At 35.3% G+C, this 18,363-nt stretch overlaps 1 protein-coding gene across 6 annotated transcripts in view; it reads left to right on the plus strand.

Moving 5' to 3' along the window:
* RALGPS1 (Ral GEF with PH domain and SH3 binding motif 1) overlaps positions 1–18,363 on the plus strand; it is a 118,945-nt gene that overhangs the window by 79,206 nt on the left and 21,376 nt on the right. For 5 of the 6 annotated variants that reach the window (XR_011089193.1, XR_011089192.1, XM_068657093.1 and 2 more), the window contains exons 14-16: positions 3,523–3,633; positions 5,766–5,833; positions 17,971–18,097. Coding sequence is in view for 4 of the 6 variants with exons in the window: in XM_068657093.1 (XP_068513194.1) it covers positions 3,523–3,633; positions 5,766–5,833; positions 17,971–18,097 (306 nt within the window). In the remaining 2 variants the exon portion in view is untranslated. The remainder of the gene's footprint in view (positions 1–3,522; positions 3,634–5,765; positions 5,834–17,970; positions 18,098–18,363) is intronic. The other variant, XM_068657096.1, reaches the window with a different exon arrangement.

Raw genomic sequence — 18,363 nt, forward strand, 5'->3', positions numbered from 1 at the left:
GTGACATAAAAAATCAAAATAATTTAATATTTATTCTAAAAAGTATTTATGGTGTTGATCGGTAGATGTCCCTCAGAAGTGAGATACAACCATGAAAAAGACAAATACATGCATACTCTCTATCAAATATAATATTTCTAGGAAAAATTAAATTGTTAATACTGCTTCACAAGAAGCTGGTGAGACCTTGAATGGAGTGCTCTATGCAGTTCTGGTCATCTGTGCTTCGAATGGATTTGAAAAAATAAAAAAAGATGATGTGTTGAGGAGAATAAAGTCTGTCTTGTAACACCAGATTAAAGGAAAGCCTGGGAAAGCAAAAGTTGAGGTAACAGAATCGCTATATGTAAATACAATTAGGTAAAAGTAGGAAGGGTAAAGAGCAATTTAAACTGCTTTGTAATGGTAGCACAAGAATAAATGAATACAAAAACTATGAGCTCAACATTGAAATGTGGTTTTTAACGATCAGTAATGGAATTCTGGAATAGTTTCTTAATCAGAGTAGAGACACAAATAATTAGATAAGTTTGGGTTGAAACATGATAGTTAATGAAATGAAGACTTGGCTGGTATCTGTGAAAGCAGAACAGATTCAGTGAGTCAGAAGATTGTATATTCCCAATGTGGGAATACCTGCTTAGTTTATATGGTACTTGGTGTCCTGCACATATCAGCATAAAGAATGGCCTACTCTAACCATTCTGTATTTCTCTGTAATTATAGCTGACACTGCTGTCATACAAATGCAAAATCATACTTAGATTGTTCAAGGAAATAAAATGTGTTGCCATAAGACACACCCCCACTGTCCCCCCTTAAAAAAAAATTAATTAATTAATTAATTAAAAATAATTTAAAAAACGCTATTGAGCATAGGTTGAGACGAATGTTTTTTCTTTTTTTTCTTTGTTTTTGCACATAACTGTAGTTGTTAACTCCAGTTACCAAAGTTCATAGAGTGGCCTCAGTTGAAAAGCACCTTAAAGATCATTTAGTTTCAACCCCCCTGCTCTGGGCAGGGTTGTCAGCCACTTGAGCAGGCTGCCCAGAGCCGCATCCAGCCTGGCCTTGAATGCCTCCAGGGATGGGGCATCCACAACCTCTCTGGGCAACCTGTTCCAGTGCCTCACCACCCTCTGAGTAAATAACTTCCTCCTTATATCTAACCTAAATCTCCCGTCTTAGTTTAAAACTATTCCCTCTTGTCCTATTGCTACCAACACACACAAACAGGCATTCCCCCTTCTGTTTATACCCTCCCTTCAAGTACTGGAAGGCCACAATGAGGTCTCCTCAGAGCCTTCTGTACTCCAATCCCCCCCGCCACCTCCCTCCCAGTGTATATTAATGTAGATATTCTACAAGGCAGGAAAATGGTAGTGTTCACAGATTTTGACTGGGAAAATGAGAAACTAAATGACCTGTTAATCATCACATGCTGTCCCTCAGAGAACCCCGGATTCTTCTACTTAACTCTAGTTCAAACCATTGCACATACAGAGCTATTCCTCATCCAGTTCAGTTGATGTAAATTCTTGGGGTAAGTGTTTGTGGAACTTTGCTTTTCCTGAGAGAATGATTCTAAAAGTGAAATAACACAGACAAAGCGTTCTTTTTATGATACAAGATATCATAAAAATCATACAAAAAAATCATAAAGTATCATAAAAATATAATACAAACTGATACAAGAACTGCTCTGAATATTATCAGGACATACATCAAATAGAGAGAGAGTCTTCCAAAACGTGACCTCTTGTTTGGGGTAAACTCCAGCAGAAGTTAAGCAAAAGAATCTGAACTAGCACTGGGTAGATCACTTCAAAATATACTTGGCAGGTTTTGGCAGGTTTGTGCTTTTGTGTCCAGCTGATCACAGATACTAAGAATAGTGATGTTTCTGCAGGAAAATGACTTGGCACAAAATAATTTATCCGTGTGATGTTTTCATTGCCAATTATACTTGCTTTGTGGAATTAGAATTCCTACCAGAGTACTGATGATAGAATGCATATGTCCACCCTTTTTTTCAGTCTTGTGATACTGTATATTTTTCACAAATATAGACGCATTGTGCAATAGAGACACATTGAACATCTACACTGCGCAAAGATTTGTGTTAAGTATAGTCTGCGATTTAAATCTCAATGTTAAAATTTAATAAGTGGCCATTATTTACTAATTTCTGACGTGTCATTAAAGTCACATAAAGAGCAAAATTAAACTGAGCAACAATTTATAAAAGTGAAGAATTCTTGTTTCTATAGGTTTTGCAGCTCCTGGGCCTGATGCAAAAAAGTGGTTATGGTGCTTTATTTGATTTTTTTAGAGAGACTTGCCTCATGGCTTTCATTAACTCTCATATCTTAGTAAAAATACATGAAACAATTGATCTCTATAAGTTTATCACACCATGACTTAATATTTGGAGAAACTACAAGTCATGAGTAACTCCAGTTTAAATTTGAAAATCATTTTAACCTTAGCAGTGACCTTGCTGATAATGCTTTAAGGTATTTGATGTATCTTACAGATAATTAAGTACTTCTATTTGTACATTCTTAAGTACAGTTGTTTGTGAGAAAGAGTATCTCAGTCAAATTTCACAGTTTTTTTTCTAGGCTTCACTATGGCTGGGAAAAACTGGACTGAATTCATAAGAGGCCTTAAAAAGAGGGAAAGATTTGGTTCTTAGCATAAGAAATGTTACTGCAGTTTGTATACGTTGGTCTGTGTTGGAGAATCTTGACCTTATTCTACCAAGTTTGTTTCATCAGAATAAAGCTTTAAGTTCAAGCCTGTATTTGTCAAAACTTAACACATCTGCCTTTAAAGAAATCTATTCCTTTTCTGCTTGTGTATTTTGTTTTGGGTATTTGATTTCACATTTTCCTCTTGGTTGTCCCTAATAGCATTTTTCCCTTCACAGCATTTCCTGGTCCCCTGCCAAAAGAAACCTTAAGCTTTAAAAAAGCTAAGTGTGCTAAGATTTTTATAGTGGGAAGGAATCTTCTACCTCTTTCTTTTTTCAGTGACTGCTCTTTTTGAGCCAGGGAAAGTATTAGTATACTCTGAAGAGGCTGCTTGACTTGTGGGAGGAAGAACAGAACTACCTCAGTACCAGGATGTCGGAGAGAAGCATAGATAGTTGCCCTACAATGTATTGGCAGGATCCCAACACACGTTTCACCAAATTAGAACTTCAATTACACTGAAAAGGAAAATTTGGCAGCCACTTTGTATAAACAAAGCTTTTCTCTTCAATTTTTTTTTTTGCCAGTCTAATTGCTTGCTTTTGGTTTGTGCTTGTCAGCAAGTAGGAATACTCCAGAAAACCCCTGACAATGATGTCATATCTTATAAATAATAGATTTTCCTTGCTCAGCCCATATACTGTTCTCTGCAGAAGATGAGAAATTAAATATGCTGGTTACAAGACTGAAGGGGAAAATAGGAACCAAAACATCGGGATTCCTTCCAATTATATTCAAAATATATTGCTAATCATCATTTTCTCAGGGAATCACCAACAACGAACAGGTTTCAGAGATATCATGATGCAACTACTGCAGAATCTTTTTCCTCCCCCAGGAGTATAAGAAGTGATCTGAGGAGAGTGCTTGTCCCCAGGTATGCAGTTTTTCCCTGAGCTAGACAACAGTATCCAAACACTGTGGCATCATGCCACATCATTTTGTAACCTGCCATGCCTTGCAGTGGTTCCAAAACAATTTTTTTTGCTGAACTTTCAGAATGATTAGGTCAGACCCAGTATTCTCCACACCTTATTCTTGGTCCTTGCAAGGATAAATAGGCATGTTTTCTCCATTAACCTTCTTATTCAATCCTTCACCTCTGTCTTTACTTCAGAGTTACTTTACTGTAATCAAGAAAGACAGTCTGGGGAAAGGAGGCTGTGCCTTACTGACGGCCATAGAGAAGTCTTGGCTGAGAATCCAAATTAAGAAGTTTTAAGGGGTGTTTTTAAAGCTGTAAGCTTAAAGAAGCAATTCTGTAAAATAGGCAACATCAGAGTACAGCAAACCCAAGACAAGGTATTTTTGAGGTTTTCTTTAAAAAGGTTGACACCAGTTTGCCTAAATGTCTTAAAATTCTATTTAAATAAAATTAATTGGAGAAGTAAAGAACCAATTAATTCTTCTTTGACTTTTTATCAGTGTAACAATGCTTGTATTCAATCAGTAGACAACAAAATGCTTCCAACAGCTGCTTTGAAACTGGGTTTATTTGCTTTGTAAAATAATTTCTCAGAACAACTTGTAAACATATTAGCTATCAGAAATTGCTGCCAAAAATCATGTTAATAATTTTTTTTAGACAGTTATTTCCTACCAGTTAAGATGAAGGCCTTCTGCATAAGTCTTTTCCTTAACTTGTACTTTTAACACAAAGTTCACGATAGGACCCTAAAAAAAAATGAAAAAATAAAAAAAATAAATTCACATGATAGGACCGTACTTACAAGAAGAGACCGCAGTAGCTTCTTTTTCTATTTTTCCATAATGAAGTGAATTCCCATGTGATTAACATCTGTATCATGTTTTGAGTTTTCTAACTTCCTCACTACTGTTTTCCTGGAGAGGCATGTTGTCACTTAGTCATTGAAATCATGTTAATGGGGAGGAGAGGAGACGAGAGGAGAGTCTGGGCAAGAATAATTCGTTACCTACTTGAAGTGCATAACTTTGAACAGTTAATCTAGCAATATCAGAAGAATATAAATTCTAAAATGTGAAAAAGGACTGTGGGTTTGTTTAAATAACTTCACAGTAAAACATAATTGATGATATTTGAACACGGTGAAAAACGAGCTGGGAGGTAGTTCCAATAAAAATCTGTATACATGAAGGACAAGGTAGGAAGGAAAAAGATAGTTAGGCCCTACATGGTATTTTGAAATGCCGTCATAGGGTCCTTTCCTCACCCCCTCTTTAAGGTCTTATTTAAAGTTAAGTGCGTTAAGTGGGTGTTTAATGCTGTGCAGTGACATCAGTTATTTCCTTTGGTTCTCTTCCTGTTCCATTAAACTTTACTTAACAGTGTCATCTTCTGTACTTTTGCTGTCAAACTGGTACAGAACACAGAGAGAACTGTCAAGTTAAGAGTGCATAAACTTTAGAGATGGCAGAAGTCATATGCATTAGAAGATCAAGACATGCGGAAGGGATGTATAGCATTATAACTGTTCTAATAATCTTTGAATATTAAGTGCTTCATATTAAGCTTTGGTCATCTCTCCCCTCTTATGCTTCCTTTCTATAAGTTATAGTAACTAATATTTTTAAATCTCATTTCCTGATTCCACATTTCCACAGGATAACAATAATTTCCCTCCACATTCCCACAGGATAACAATAATTTCCCTCTTCATGCACGGGGAATAAAATGTTTGCTATTAGGTTTCTCTAAATTTACTGACTTTTGTAAGTTTTTTTTTTGTTTGTTTGTTTGTTTTTTTAAATTGAAAGTCTATGAAATTATATTTATACATTAATGGGGAATATACAATATCAGTTTCCATTTCTGCTTTCATAGACTTTCCTCCCAGTTTCTTTCTTGGATCTAACAGGTAGTGATTTACTTTTAAAATGTATTGCTTTGTTACATAATGAAATAAATGACATATCCAGCAAAGTAAAATTGCTGCTTACCACTGCCATAATAATTACTTTAATCAGATTCTTTCAACTTTTATTGAGAAATTGTACTGTTAATTTGTCTAAACATTTGTTTTTTTCCAGATTATCATTAAAAATTGAGCCAGGTAACAGCTCTCCTCGACTGGTTTCCTCTAAAGAAGATCTTGCAGGTATAAAAGTTTATTTGAAAGTCTGAGTAAGAAAATAACGTTAATTACAGAAATTTACTGAAGTATACAGGAGAGCCCATTAATCGATTTCAAATATGGTCTTTTGTTGCAATTAAAAAATTATCTTTTAAAGGCTGTTAGAAATTTGATTCCTTTCTGTGCATATGGCCAGTTTCAGAACACCATTGGTCAAAAATACCACTCTTACACTTGTTAAAATCTGATTTTTACTACAAATTTTTACAGGGCCCACTTGTTCTTGGGTTATCATTTTCCTTTGTCTTATAAATTGTCCTCCTTTTGTGATATTCAGCCTTGAATGTTCTTAGAATGACAAATTATATCCCACATAACAGGACTGATTTTGCACATATCAGCATTCATTTGGCTAAGCAAAACAAATCCATTGATCTTGAATGAATGAAAGCAATTTTTTTGTTTTCATTCTGATCAAACACTACCACCTCAGCTTATTATGGTTTACTCCATAGTCATAGCTCTTTCTTTTTTTCTTAAGAATAAATAAAAATAAATTTGATTTCAGAAGTAAGACTTAATTTGTGGAGATTGCAGATGAGGGGTATACTGAGTAATTTGCCTTTCGGGGTGGCAAAGAAGCAGTATTTTTGATATGATTTATTAGTAAGTATTGTATCTTTAATAAGAAGCAGAAAACCTGTTGGATTTTTCTCTGCTCTTTTAAAAGCCCAGTTACCTCACAGTGCATCTAGAATTAATCCCTGGAACTGATCAGTGCAAATCGCCAAGTGGCCCAAATAGATTCCCACATAGATTTTCCACTAACCTTATTATTGTGTAAGAGTCTACTGCAGGACCGTCATTCCCAGTAGTATTGCTGTGAACGTCTAAGTCCACCAGCAGTTCAGATGTATTTCAGTAACATGAGTCATCAATAGGGTATTCCTGATTTGTGTATAAACAACTGGGGTTTGAGGAGAACTCAGAATGTTTGTTAGCATTGGAACAGAAAATAGATTCGTTGTATGGTTGTGGGGATTTTTCATTTTGTTTTGTTTTTACAAATGTTTGAATTTTTGTTAGCATTTAATAAGTGAGGCAGGAAGAATTCTTTCAGTATAAACAAATCAGTGCAGTGAGTAATACAGGAAATTTTCTTTTCAGGTTTCTGTGTAAACTGAGGCACAAATTTGAGACAATTTCATTGTGTAAAGGGGAAAGACACATGAGAAAGATTCATGTGAATGATCTGTTCCATTGAATAGGTTACTTTACCTCTTAACTGTGAAAATAGAGCATGATGAGAAATATTTTTTTAAGAAATGCCTACAAAGATCACTTGTAGGGTATGCATGTACAATTCTTGTGTCTTTTTAAAATCTTTTAGATAGCAGTTGATAATGTTTTGGCTCTGGACATCATCCTCTGTCATCAGGATATATTGAAGAATATAAAATTATATACTTATACATATAAAATTAATTTTTTTCATAATCTCACTCTTCTTCCACCTACACAAAGACTCCTCTTCATACTGATTACTGCTATGGACATGCATCAATGAGCAATGCTTCTTAGAATTTCCAATTGGACTGAACATTGAATGTGTTATATTGGCACTGGTTTTCTAAAAACCGTCTGAGAAAAGGAACTAAGCATGTGTAACATTTTTATTTAAATGTTAAAAATTAAAATGAAAAAAATAATGTAAAATTAAATTAATTTTAAAATTAATATAAAAATTAAATTTAATTTACAGATGAAGAGAAATGTAAACATTTCTATGAACAGACTAAACAAACATCAGAGTATATAAAATATACTTAAGAGCCATTGTCACAAAATCTCTTATATTTTAATCTGTTAAGCTGAACAGCCTGTTTTTTGTATCACCATGATAAATCATATGTAATTTTAAAAAAGTGTTTAAAAACAAAAGAGTACATTTCTCATCTGACAAATAATTTAATTTTGCATTCAAAATGTCTTTTTTCATACCAAAAGAGAGACAGTTTCAATGAGAAAGAAGGAGGGGGGAAAAAAAAAAAAAAAAGGAAGATGCTCATAATGAAAGGAGAAAAGTAAATATGGGTGTTCTTCCTCCACCTCCTGACTGTCTATATTGGCTGCTGTGAGTCCGTTCGTCCCTTCCTAAGTGTCCAATGGGCAGTATAGGAAAAGTACGGCTTGTCTCAGGTTGTGAATTCCATTCCTGGAGTCAGATACATTTAATCTGATCTTCAGTCTATACTGTTTAAAGGAAAAAGAAATACAATCTGCAGAAATAATAACTTGGAAGAAAACATTTCCGCGGGAAGGTGCTCTCCATTCCTCTTCAATGCTCAGTTCTATTAATTGCTGGGTAAAATATAAGGAAGTTAGTTCATATGAGGAATTTTTCGTAACTGTTAAGTGCATAAGGTGTTCTTGGTTAACACTTTGTACGGACAAATCAAGCTTGATATTGTTTTTGTGAAGATATTTTTTTCATACTTGAAGCTTTAAGTAATTGGTTCTCTTCATTGTATTTTATGCATTAAAGGCAGACATACAAGTGGGTTTTTTGTTTTGATGGCTTTTACTTTGTATTGGTCACTTTTAAATGCTTTATACCAGGGTTATGAATTTAACATTTCATTAGGATGATTTTGGAAGTTCAAACTTCAGTCATAGCAACATAATATCATCACCAATACTGTGTAATTGTTAACTGAGGGCTTAGACTTCATTACAGCTGTAATGGAAGGCAAATAAAAATACAGTTCTAAAGCAAGAAACAAGAGCTTTGAACTGTTCTGAGCCAGGCAAGTAATGTGGCTTTATACTACAGTGAGCTTAGCTGGAGTATGCAAATACTGACTGGGTCAATGTTGAGGTGAATAGGAAATTGTAGGTTATCTAGCAGTATTAGGAGAGAATGAACTTTCACCTCTGAATCTTCAGCGCCCCTACATGCTCTGTAAGGTTGCTTTATTCAGAATGGTGAATAGAAACCAATTCTTGAGTCATTTCTGTGTCTAGCTTTTTCTGTTAGTATTTCCATCAACAGATTGACGTGCTTGTAGACTGCTGTTTCTTGCTCAGCTGGAGAGTTCTCATTTACTGCCAGTTAGACAATGAATGCCACCAGCATTTTGTAAAATCCAGTTGGATTTTTCACCTATGTGACTGCAGAAATGCTACTAAAGGCATTTATTAGGCTTCAGTGGCTACTTAGGCTTCAATGTACTTTACTGAAAAAAAAAAAAAAAACAAAACAAATTAATTCCCGAGGAAGGTTAGTTAAGTAAGTTACTATGAATTCACATCAAAATTTAATTAAGCATGAAGGCAGTAACTTATTATTTATTTCACAACATTAATAAATATAGTCATCCACATTAGTCTTGAATAATTCCAATGTAAGATATACAAATACCAGTAATGAGTTATTTGACCATTGAGAATTAAAATAGCACATTCTAAGTTATTCAAATGAACATTATTTTGATTGAAAATTCATTCAAGGCATATTTTGAGATTATTTCCACTTCAACCTTTGTGCATCAGGAGTAAACCCTTTGTAGTCAGCAAGCTATGATCCTAAGAGATGATTTGAAAATAGTTTAGGCAGCAGTTCAGTGTTCCAGTCAAAAGCATAGAAGTCCTATGTATAGTCCATTAAAATGGACTATAAATAAAGGCTCTTGTCCCCAAAAGGCAGCCATCAGTTCAGTTCTCCTGATAGTTAGAAAGTTAACATGTTATTAATAGCTCTAATTCTGTTTGATTCTGTGGTTAAGTTCTGCATGTGACATATTTGCTTCTTACAGGCTGCCATATGTTTCCAAGTATAAAGAAAAGTTCAATATGGTGGTAATGATTCCAAAGTTAATGGCAGACATAAGTGCAGGAAATTATATCTTCTTCATGTCCTAAAGCATATATACTTGTGTTGATGATAGAAACTGATTTTTCGTTTTCAAAAGCATTGTGACGTCATATTCTACCCCACTTCAGCATTCTCTATTTCAACAGAAGAGTAACAATTTACACTAGCCAGGGACGTTTTTTTTGTTTTGTTTTGTTTTGTTTTGTTTTGTTTTCCCTTGAAGTATCTTTAGGAGTGTGAAGCTCAATAAAAACAGCTATATCCTCCAATAGTCCTGTTTGCTGGACTGGAGAAAACCATGTGTCCATTTTCCACTGTGGTTGCCAACTGGTTTTTCAGTAAATTTTGAACAGGAGGCAGACATCTGATTAAAGTGAATTTCTTACAACCGGCCGTGATTTGTGTATTATTAGTGGCTATGATGGTCTTATTTAATTACCAAACTCATATATAACTGTGAATAGCGTTTTCACAGAAAGTTTTCATGCTTTCCAAAACATTGTAGAGATTCTTGTTGCTTGCAAGTAGCATTTAAAAAGGAGCTTTAAACTGTTTAATTGTATGTGTTTGAGGAACTGTGTCATTCACACAACTTCCCTGGTAGCAACTTAAGTCAGTTCGTTCTGCCTTGCTACGGTGAGAGGGAGAAGGAGGGAGAAAGGGAGAGAGTGAAGGGGGCTGGGGAGAATATGTAACTGGAGAGCTTATAGTATGCTAACTGTTCACAGTTTCCAGTTGAATTAGCTGTAAAAGACATCTGTGTTCCTGCAGCGTTGGCTAGGAGGTGCCAAGCATTTATGGTACAGCTATTAAACAGATTATTTTGGAAGGTATAACTTAATGTATTTTTCCAGAACAAAAGAAAAGTTCTAATGTAATATATAGCAAATAAGTTATCTTTCTAAGCAACTTAAGTTCCTTAGAATTTGCACACTAAGTGTAACACAGTATAGAAAACTTTATGCATGTTCTTTATCATCTTAATGCTGAAAAGTTCGGGACTCATGTGCTAATCAGAATATAGAAAATGGTTGCTTGCTGTCTGAAACATGTCTATCCTGTCCTGGAAGACAAATATAAGAAGATAAAATAATATTAAAATAATAACCATGCCCAGGAAATCGTCTCTCTATTATGAAGTGAGTGACTCAATGACCAGTCTTCAAGTTTTTGTGTGCTTTAACTAACCCTTTCATTAAATTAGGAGGGGTTTCTAGCATTTAGAAAGCCTTTCTAGCAACATCTAGGCCTCAGCAATGGGCCCTTTATTTGGGGATTTTTGTTATGCAGTACTCAGGGACAGTTCCTCAACCTTCCTTTATTTTAGTTTAGTTTATTTTCATTTTGTTTTCTATGTTTTGTTTTGTTCTGCTTCTTCTAAGTGGGCCTCAGTATAATTCTTGACGAGACAATAAGTAGACTAGAGGTTTTACCTTACTGCCCTAGAAGGAACATGGAGCAATTAATCTGAAACCAGTGTATTTTCCTTTTTGTTACTGGGATAGATTCCAGCTCATTGTGTTGAATCCATTCAGTTTTGAGAGCTGCTGAAGAGCTTTTAATATGTATTTTAATTATTAGAAGTGATAGATTCATCAGATGTGAACTATGTGATATGCAGGACTTGAAAATGTACAAAGAAGAAGAAAGAGATAGTGGAATGTTAAGCACATCTGTAACTCTCTGGAAGTAGGTATACTACACTAGTGACATCCCTAAAGTACTCTCAGAGTTTTAGAATTTAAAAAAAAAATCCATGTAAACACCAAGTCTGACATTTAATTTTGCCATTTGTTTTACTGGTTGCTTTGGCAACTAATAAATAGTTTGTGTTAAGTGCTTTAGCAGCCAGTCTTTCTGTAGAAATGCGGTTTGTCTAATCCTCTCGCAAGTGCTCGATTATTGCTTCATGTGCATAATGTCTGCTTTTCCTATGCTGTACTTAAACTAGAAATGGCAGAACTTTGATTTCTTCACAAAAAGTTTACAGACCATTCAGAAAACATTGCTCTTTAGTTTCAAACTTATGCTCGCTTCTCATCTCTCCCTTTATGATACTTTCCCTACAAATTTTTAAAACTCCCTTGAGTATTTTCAAAATAAATTAATACCAAATAAATGTGTGGGATTCACATGTTATCATCAACCACTAAACCCAGCCAGAATTAGCGTACTCTCTTTTTTTTCTTAATAGACCAAAGCTTCCTAAAAATTGTAGGATATTCTGTAAAAATCATCAGAGAAGACAATCATGATGAGTTTTTAATTTTTTTAAATCACTTTCTAGTACTTTCTATAACTTCCTTAGCAAATGAGTCTCTTTACTATCCTAGTTTAACTTATATTTATTTTAACTACCAAGCTATTACCTAGGAGTGCTAAAAATACATAAAACAGCCAAAAGACAAGGGATTTTATCTACTTTGTGTCTCTTTCTTAATTTTTGCAAGTTTTTTGTTGATGGATTGATTAAAGTTGTGTGGTTATTTTTGAGCTCAGACTTCAGAGTCTGAGTTTCCTTGCAGCTATGCTGTCATAATGGGTATGTCTTCACTGTCACTATAAGTGTTGTCCAAACTCACACATTACTCTGCAGATCCAGCTGCAAGAAAATCAGCATTTTTACTGAAGTGTAAGTAAGGGTTTTGTACATCAGTGAATTTATAAAAGTAACACCTGAAATTGAAAATGTCACCTCTATTCAGGGAGCACCTGAAGGAAATACACTTAAGCATGTTAGTGCAGTCAGAAGTGCATTTGAAATATGGTTAGTTGTACCTAGTCTTAATAGACTGGCACAGACAAAGGTGTCCTAGGTTTCTGATGGGCTTGTCCAGTTTGCTGACTATATTAAACTAGAACAGTGATCTTACCTGTACTGTAACTTTATCTTTTACTATCATTAACCTATTTCCATGATTCTACTCTTGGAGATACTGGATTGAGAATTACTGAGCAGACTCCTCTACGGTTCATTTTGTATTTTATTTGATACTTCATATATTAGCATCAACAAACTCCCCTCAGTGTCCACATTACTTAATTTGTAACAGCTGGTCTCCTTTTTTTTGGCAATTTTAGTAAAGAAAATAGGCCAGAATTGAATAGTCCAAGAAGACTGAACTATCACACATGCACACAGGTTTTTCCTAATACCCATGGAGACAGGTGAATGGAGCCACGCTTGCTTAAACTGTACGTGGCCATTAAGGGACATCTTTATCCTGAGATCCAGGAATCATCCCAGCATGATTCACTGTTATACTTAAATTTATGGGAAGGAAAAATATAACTTAATTTGCTCATTGAATGTTCTATTTTTCTGTTAATCGTGTTCAGACATTAGAAAAGACTGATGCATCCGTCAGTGTTTATTCACTCGTTGCAAACCATACTCTTGGAATTATTCTTTAAATTAGTGGATGTGTTCAAATGCAAATTTGAACATAAAGACTACATCAAAAGAGGGCCACACTATATTCATTCCAAGCATTTTTGGCAACAGTAGGGGGGTAGCATTTGGAAAAATAAAAATTTAAAAAATTGGTCAAACTATTGTTGTTACAGATTTGAGGGGGCTATGGAGAAACACCTTATAATAAATTGCCTAATAAATGTATTCTGGAGCTCTGTAAATGTAAAGTAGGTTCTAAAAAATAGAACCTGGAAATAAAGTGAATCAAAAGAACACCAGGTCCCTCTCTCTTAATATCTCATTTTGTTTGTTTGTTATGAATTTGGGGGTGGCATTAGTTGACCAAAGCAAGTCAATTAAGTTTGAGGAAAAAAGGAAATAACTCCTTTTAAATAAATGTGAATGTTTAAAAACACAAAGTCTGTAATGAAACAGTGAATTAAAGTTTTTCTTTCTGTGAAATTTTTAGAATTAGAAAATCTTGATCGCCAAAGTAGACAAATATTCTATACTAGTTATTGTCCTTAGGATAAAAAAATGCACTTTACTTTTAGTAATGTTGCCAAACTACTTTTTGTAAATTTATCTTTACCTTAGAATAGAACACTAATTACAGCAACAGGGATCATGTGGCAGAAGTGTTTATGTTCCCTGTATTCCCAGGGTGCATGGTATTAGAAATGGTTTGTTAGTTTTTTTTGTTTTCAAGTGAGATTTGTTGTGGGGCACAGCGGAAAAGTGCAGCCAGAGTCCTGTTCTTACCATGTTCTTGTCTGAGAAGCCAGTGCAACACTGCATGTCATATGCATCGACAGGATCTAGTTGCAATACTTTGAAAATGAAATCTGTGCTTTGACAACAGCCATCATTCTAGATTTAATAATTTTTATGTCTTTCTTGATTGCATACACAACGTTCTTCTTCATTTCCTTATGGTGTGTTTTGCAAGTAGGTCTTTGTGTTTGACAGTTTTACTCACTGACTTTGGTTACAATGGCAACAGAAAAGTCAAAATTCACAGCAAAGATTTAAGTAGAGAATCTGTGTCTTAGAATGTCCTTATTTAGTTTTAGAAGCAGAGCTAGTAAACATCAATTTTGCTTCTTAGCTACTCATGAAAAAATAGTAAATAGTTGAAGCTGTTTTTACCTTCTACAAAAAAATCGTGTCACTTAAATTTTTCATCATATAATATGCAAATCATTGCAGATTTTTTTTGTTTGGATGCCTAGTATTGGTTTATTGATAGACTTAGCAAATAAAAATTGTGAACCATTACTTCTTCACCCTGTTGCTTTATTTAAAAGCTCTGGAGACTGTAAATGTTCACATGTTCTACTGAAGGATTGCAAAAGTAACATTCATTTATAACATTCGAAGGATTATTCATGGAAAAATTATGCAAAGGAAAAAAACCAGTGAGATCCTTTGGGACATGTGTAAACTTTTCCAAATGTTCTTGCCACAGACCGCTAAACAGTACTCAGTTCATTCTGATGAAGTTGTCTTACATTCCCTACTGCAAACAATTTTTAATAACGTTTTAATATTTTTATACGTTATTTTTTCTACATGTCAGCATAGACTTGAAAATGATGTTGAGAAATAATGAAAACCAAACTAACCCTTGTTACTGCCAGCTGACTGGAAAATCCTACTAAGAGTGCTTTGTCTCCATGAAAGGCAAAAAAAAACAGAATAGCAATCATGGTAACAGTATGCACTAGGAGTGGAGCCAGGAGAGTTAAGAGAGTTAGTAGTAGCAGATGACTTCAGTTGTTGGAGGGAAAAAAAAAAAAAAGAAGAAAAGGGGGGGGGGGGGGAGGGCAAAATAACTCATTCTCAAATGAATTTAAGTTTTGGAGTTTTGTTATCAGCAGTCTCAGGCATCGTCCCCCAGCTAATTGCTCAGCAGTCTGGTATGACCATAAACGTCCCGTGGTCTGTGCAGGTTTCATCAGCATCTCACCACTTACCCTCCTTGGCATACTTCTTGGCACAGGCTTTCTTATATTTTACCCCTTTACAGAAACGAGGTCATCTCCCCTGTGCTCCATAACTCATGCTGACACCCTCTGCGCCCCCTGTCTTCTTACTGAATTGACTGTACCCTGCAGCAGAGTTCCAGTCTAACGAGAGTTCTGAACTTCTCAGTTCTTCTGCATAGACATTTGACAGCCAAGCAGATGTAAAGACTTCATAAAGGTTTATAGGCTCAGATTCTTTTTGTCTTAACCCAGAGTTAACAGAGACAAACTGTATATATTTTCTTCTCTTGCCTTGGAGATGAAGAAGATACAGAACTATGTAGAAAATGGTCACTCCAGAGAGTATCATCAGCATATCTGATACTTGTCTTCACCTTCTCCCACAAAACATTCTGTTTTCATTGGGATCTTCCCTGAAGACACCTAACTAGGAATTAGAATAAGTCCATTATCTCCTTTCACAGGACTGATCAAAGCAATTGTAATGTCTAATGGTAAGGAAGCCAGGTTGGAACTGTTGGCTTAAATTGTAAGGCTCCTACACCTATTCCAACAAATTCTGTCACCACTGGGACACCTCACCTTACTCGGGCAGTATTTTAACCTGTACTGAAGTCTGATACAAGAGGTTTTATATCAGTCCTCAGTATGAGATGCACAGTCCTCTTAGTCATATTACATCATTTGTTTCACTTCTTTTTAACAAAATTTTTCTTTTCTCTGTCCAGGTAATAAAAGCTCTTGCTATAATTAACTTATAATGATTGCAAATATTTTTGTTTCTGTTATATTCATAGTGTAAATTTTACCCCATGCTTCCGAAGTGGGGATTTCATTTCCTAAACTAAAGTTCACTCTAGATTCTCAAAGATCTATTATTGTTGATAGACATCATCTCTATTTTTTATTTAGAGGCTTTTGTTACGGATAATGTTTGAACCTATATACTACCTGGAAATAAAGCCAACTTTCTTTGATTTTGTTATGGCTTGATTGTGTCAGCACAAAGCTTGCTATATTGCTGTTTTTTTCTCTAGATAGATGTTTTGATGTAGTCTCCTTGCTTTGTGTCAATGAACATTGTCTTAGAATCAAACTAATTGAACAGTCTTAATGCTTTGAGTTTAGTGACTTTCCATGGTAAGAAACTTAATCCTTTAAACTGTTATGTATTACATCTAAATAACTGTTAAATTTTCTATGGCATAGTGGCTGTGTGAAAAAGCACTGCAATATACTAGTACTCATTTAAGGCTGTGCTTTGAGATTGCTATTCTTTAACAGGCTGTAGTTTCAACAATTTATTAAACATTGTTTCAGTAGCTCTCAGTGAACTGTAATGTCATCCACTTAAAAGGATTTAATGTAAATCATGATTTAGAACTGGCAATAGCACCAGAGAGAAAGAACTGAACAACACAACAGGTAGCCATAGAAAACTGAAACAATCCTGTAGCCACATTAAGGGGCATCACACTTTCTGTTTATACTCTAACTGGTGCTCAGCCTCCATGGCAGAAGAGGAGAGTGAACCTTCTTCATCTTGGGGAAAAAGCTTCTAACGTTTTCATAGAAATGCAACATCTTAATTGAAAATGTAGCAGAACATTGTACTCAGCCTTTTTCTTCTGACCTCCCAGGCATATGGTTCTGGTTGAATCTCTGGATCAAGAAATGATTAAAAGTGCATTTTTTTAGAATTGCATGTGACCTTTAAACATAAGACCTAGTCTGAAGCCACATGCCAGTGACTCATGCTACTAGTGTCATGTTTCACAAATTCTCAGTTGTGATAAACAAATGGTTGCAAAGCCAAGCAGGCAAAAATCCCCTCCTATGTATGATGGTGTACAGGAAGAAGGCAGAAAACAGGGTTTAGTGTGTTTTCTCTTTTTCTTCTTTTCTCCTCCCACTAAAGGATGATCTGATGAACGGTGTTACTGAAAATTCTTCTAATGAACTTAATTTCTTCTCTTGGCTGCTAGAAAGTTTCCTATTTCTTCTTGTTGTGAGGCTTTTTTGTTTGTTGTTTTTTTTTTTTTTTTTTTTTTGGATCTGTTTTGCTGCTACCTAATCTATATGAAGGCTGGAAATAAGCAGGTGCGGGGCAGACAGCCACTTTCATGACCACCATTCCCACTTCTGTCATGAGTAGCAACATCACAACCAAATATTTATCAGTGAAATCTTAACTGTTTATTGTGAAGCCAAGAATAGCCTTGCATTCACTGAGTATGATGATAGGACTTGTTGTTCACTGCTGTATTGCAGAGTTCGTTGCTGATCTTTTGCAAACTGCATCAAGGAACTGGAACAAGAATATCTTGTCCACATTTTCCATGGGGCCTCATAAAATGTGTTAAATGAGAGGAAGAATAATTGCAATGAGACATTGCTAAAGCTCATAGATGAGTGAGAAATAATACATCTGTCTGGACATAGATACGTGAAAAGCCTCTGCTTTCTCTTACATGCTTAAACAGTGAGTCAGTATAAGCAGATTGTTCACAATTTATTCACAACATAGAGTTGTGAGTAAAACACTCCCTGCTCACACCCGAGGTACAAACGGACTGTATGGTTCTGCATGTTACACTTCAGCACATCCAGCTTTTTTAAGGGTGCCAAGATTTTTTTGTAGGAGTTTATTGTTGAAAGTATGTGCAAAGCTGTTTTAAAAATTGCTTCCAGGCAGTTCAAGTATATAGAGATGAATTCATAGTAGAAATGGATGTTATAACCCCAACGTGGAAGAAATACTTACTCAGAAATGGTGTGTTCAGTATATCTGTAGCAATTAATTTTAATCAGCAGCTAAACACACAAGCCCATGACATTTCTGGGTTTTGCATCACTTCAACGTTAAATTATGTGTGTCTTTTAGGTCCATCTGAAGTGTCAGCAATTATGAAATTCAGCAGGAGACCAACATGTCCTGATGCCTCAGTAGCAGCAAGTCTTCCTACACCTCCAGTACCAAGGCACAGGAAGAGTCACAGCCTGGGAAACAAGTGGGTGTACACCAGGCTGTCTCACCATCAGGCAATTTTGCACATCACAAAGGTTTAATCTGGCAGCAGAACGCTCTTTGCTTTTGCCTCCTCCCTTTCCTGTATTGCAGGAGAGTTTCAGGCTTTAATGTCTATTTTGTAGGTTTTCTCTTTATGCTTTGTTTACACTGTTCTCTGCTAGTGCTAGAAATTGTCAGTACCCCAAAGTTGTATAGCTACTTTGGCCTGTGGACACCTGGTGTGCAGAACCGTATTTTATTTGTTTA

This window comes from Anas acuta, chromosome 20, assembly GCF_963932015.1.
Source record: "Anas acuta chromosome 20, bAnaAcu1.1, whole genome shotgun sequence".
NCBI lineage: Eukaryota > Metazoa > Chordata > Aves > Anseriformes > Anatidae > Anas > Anas acuta.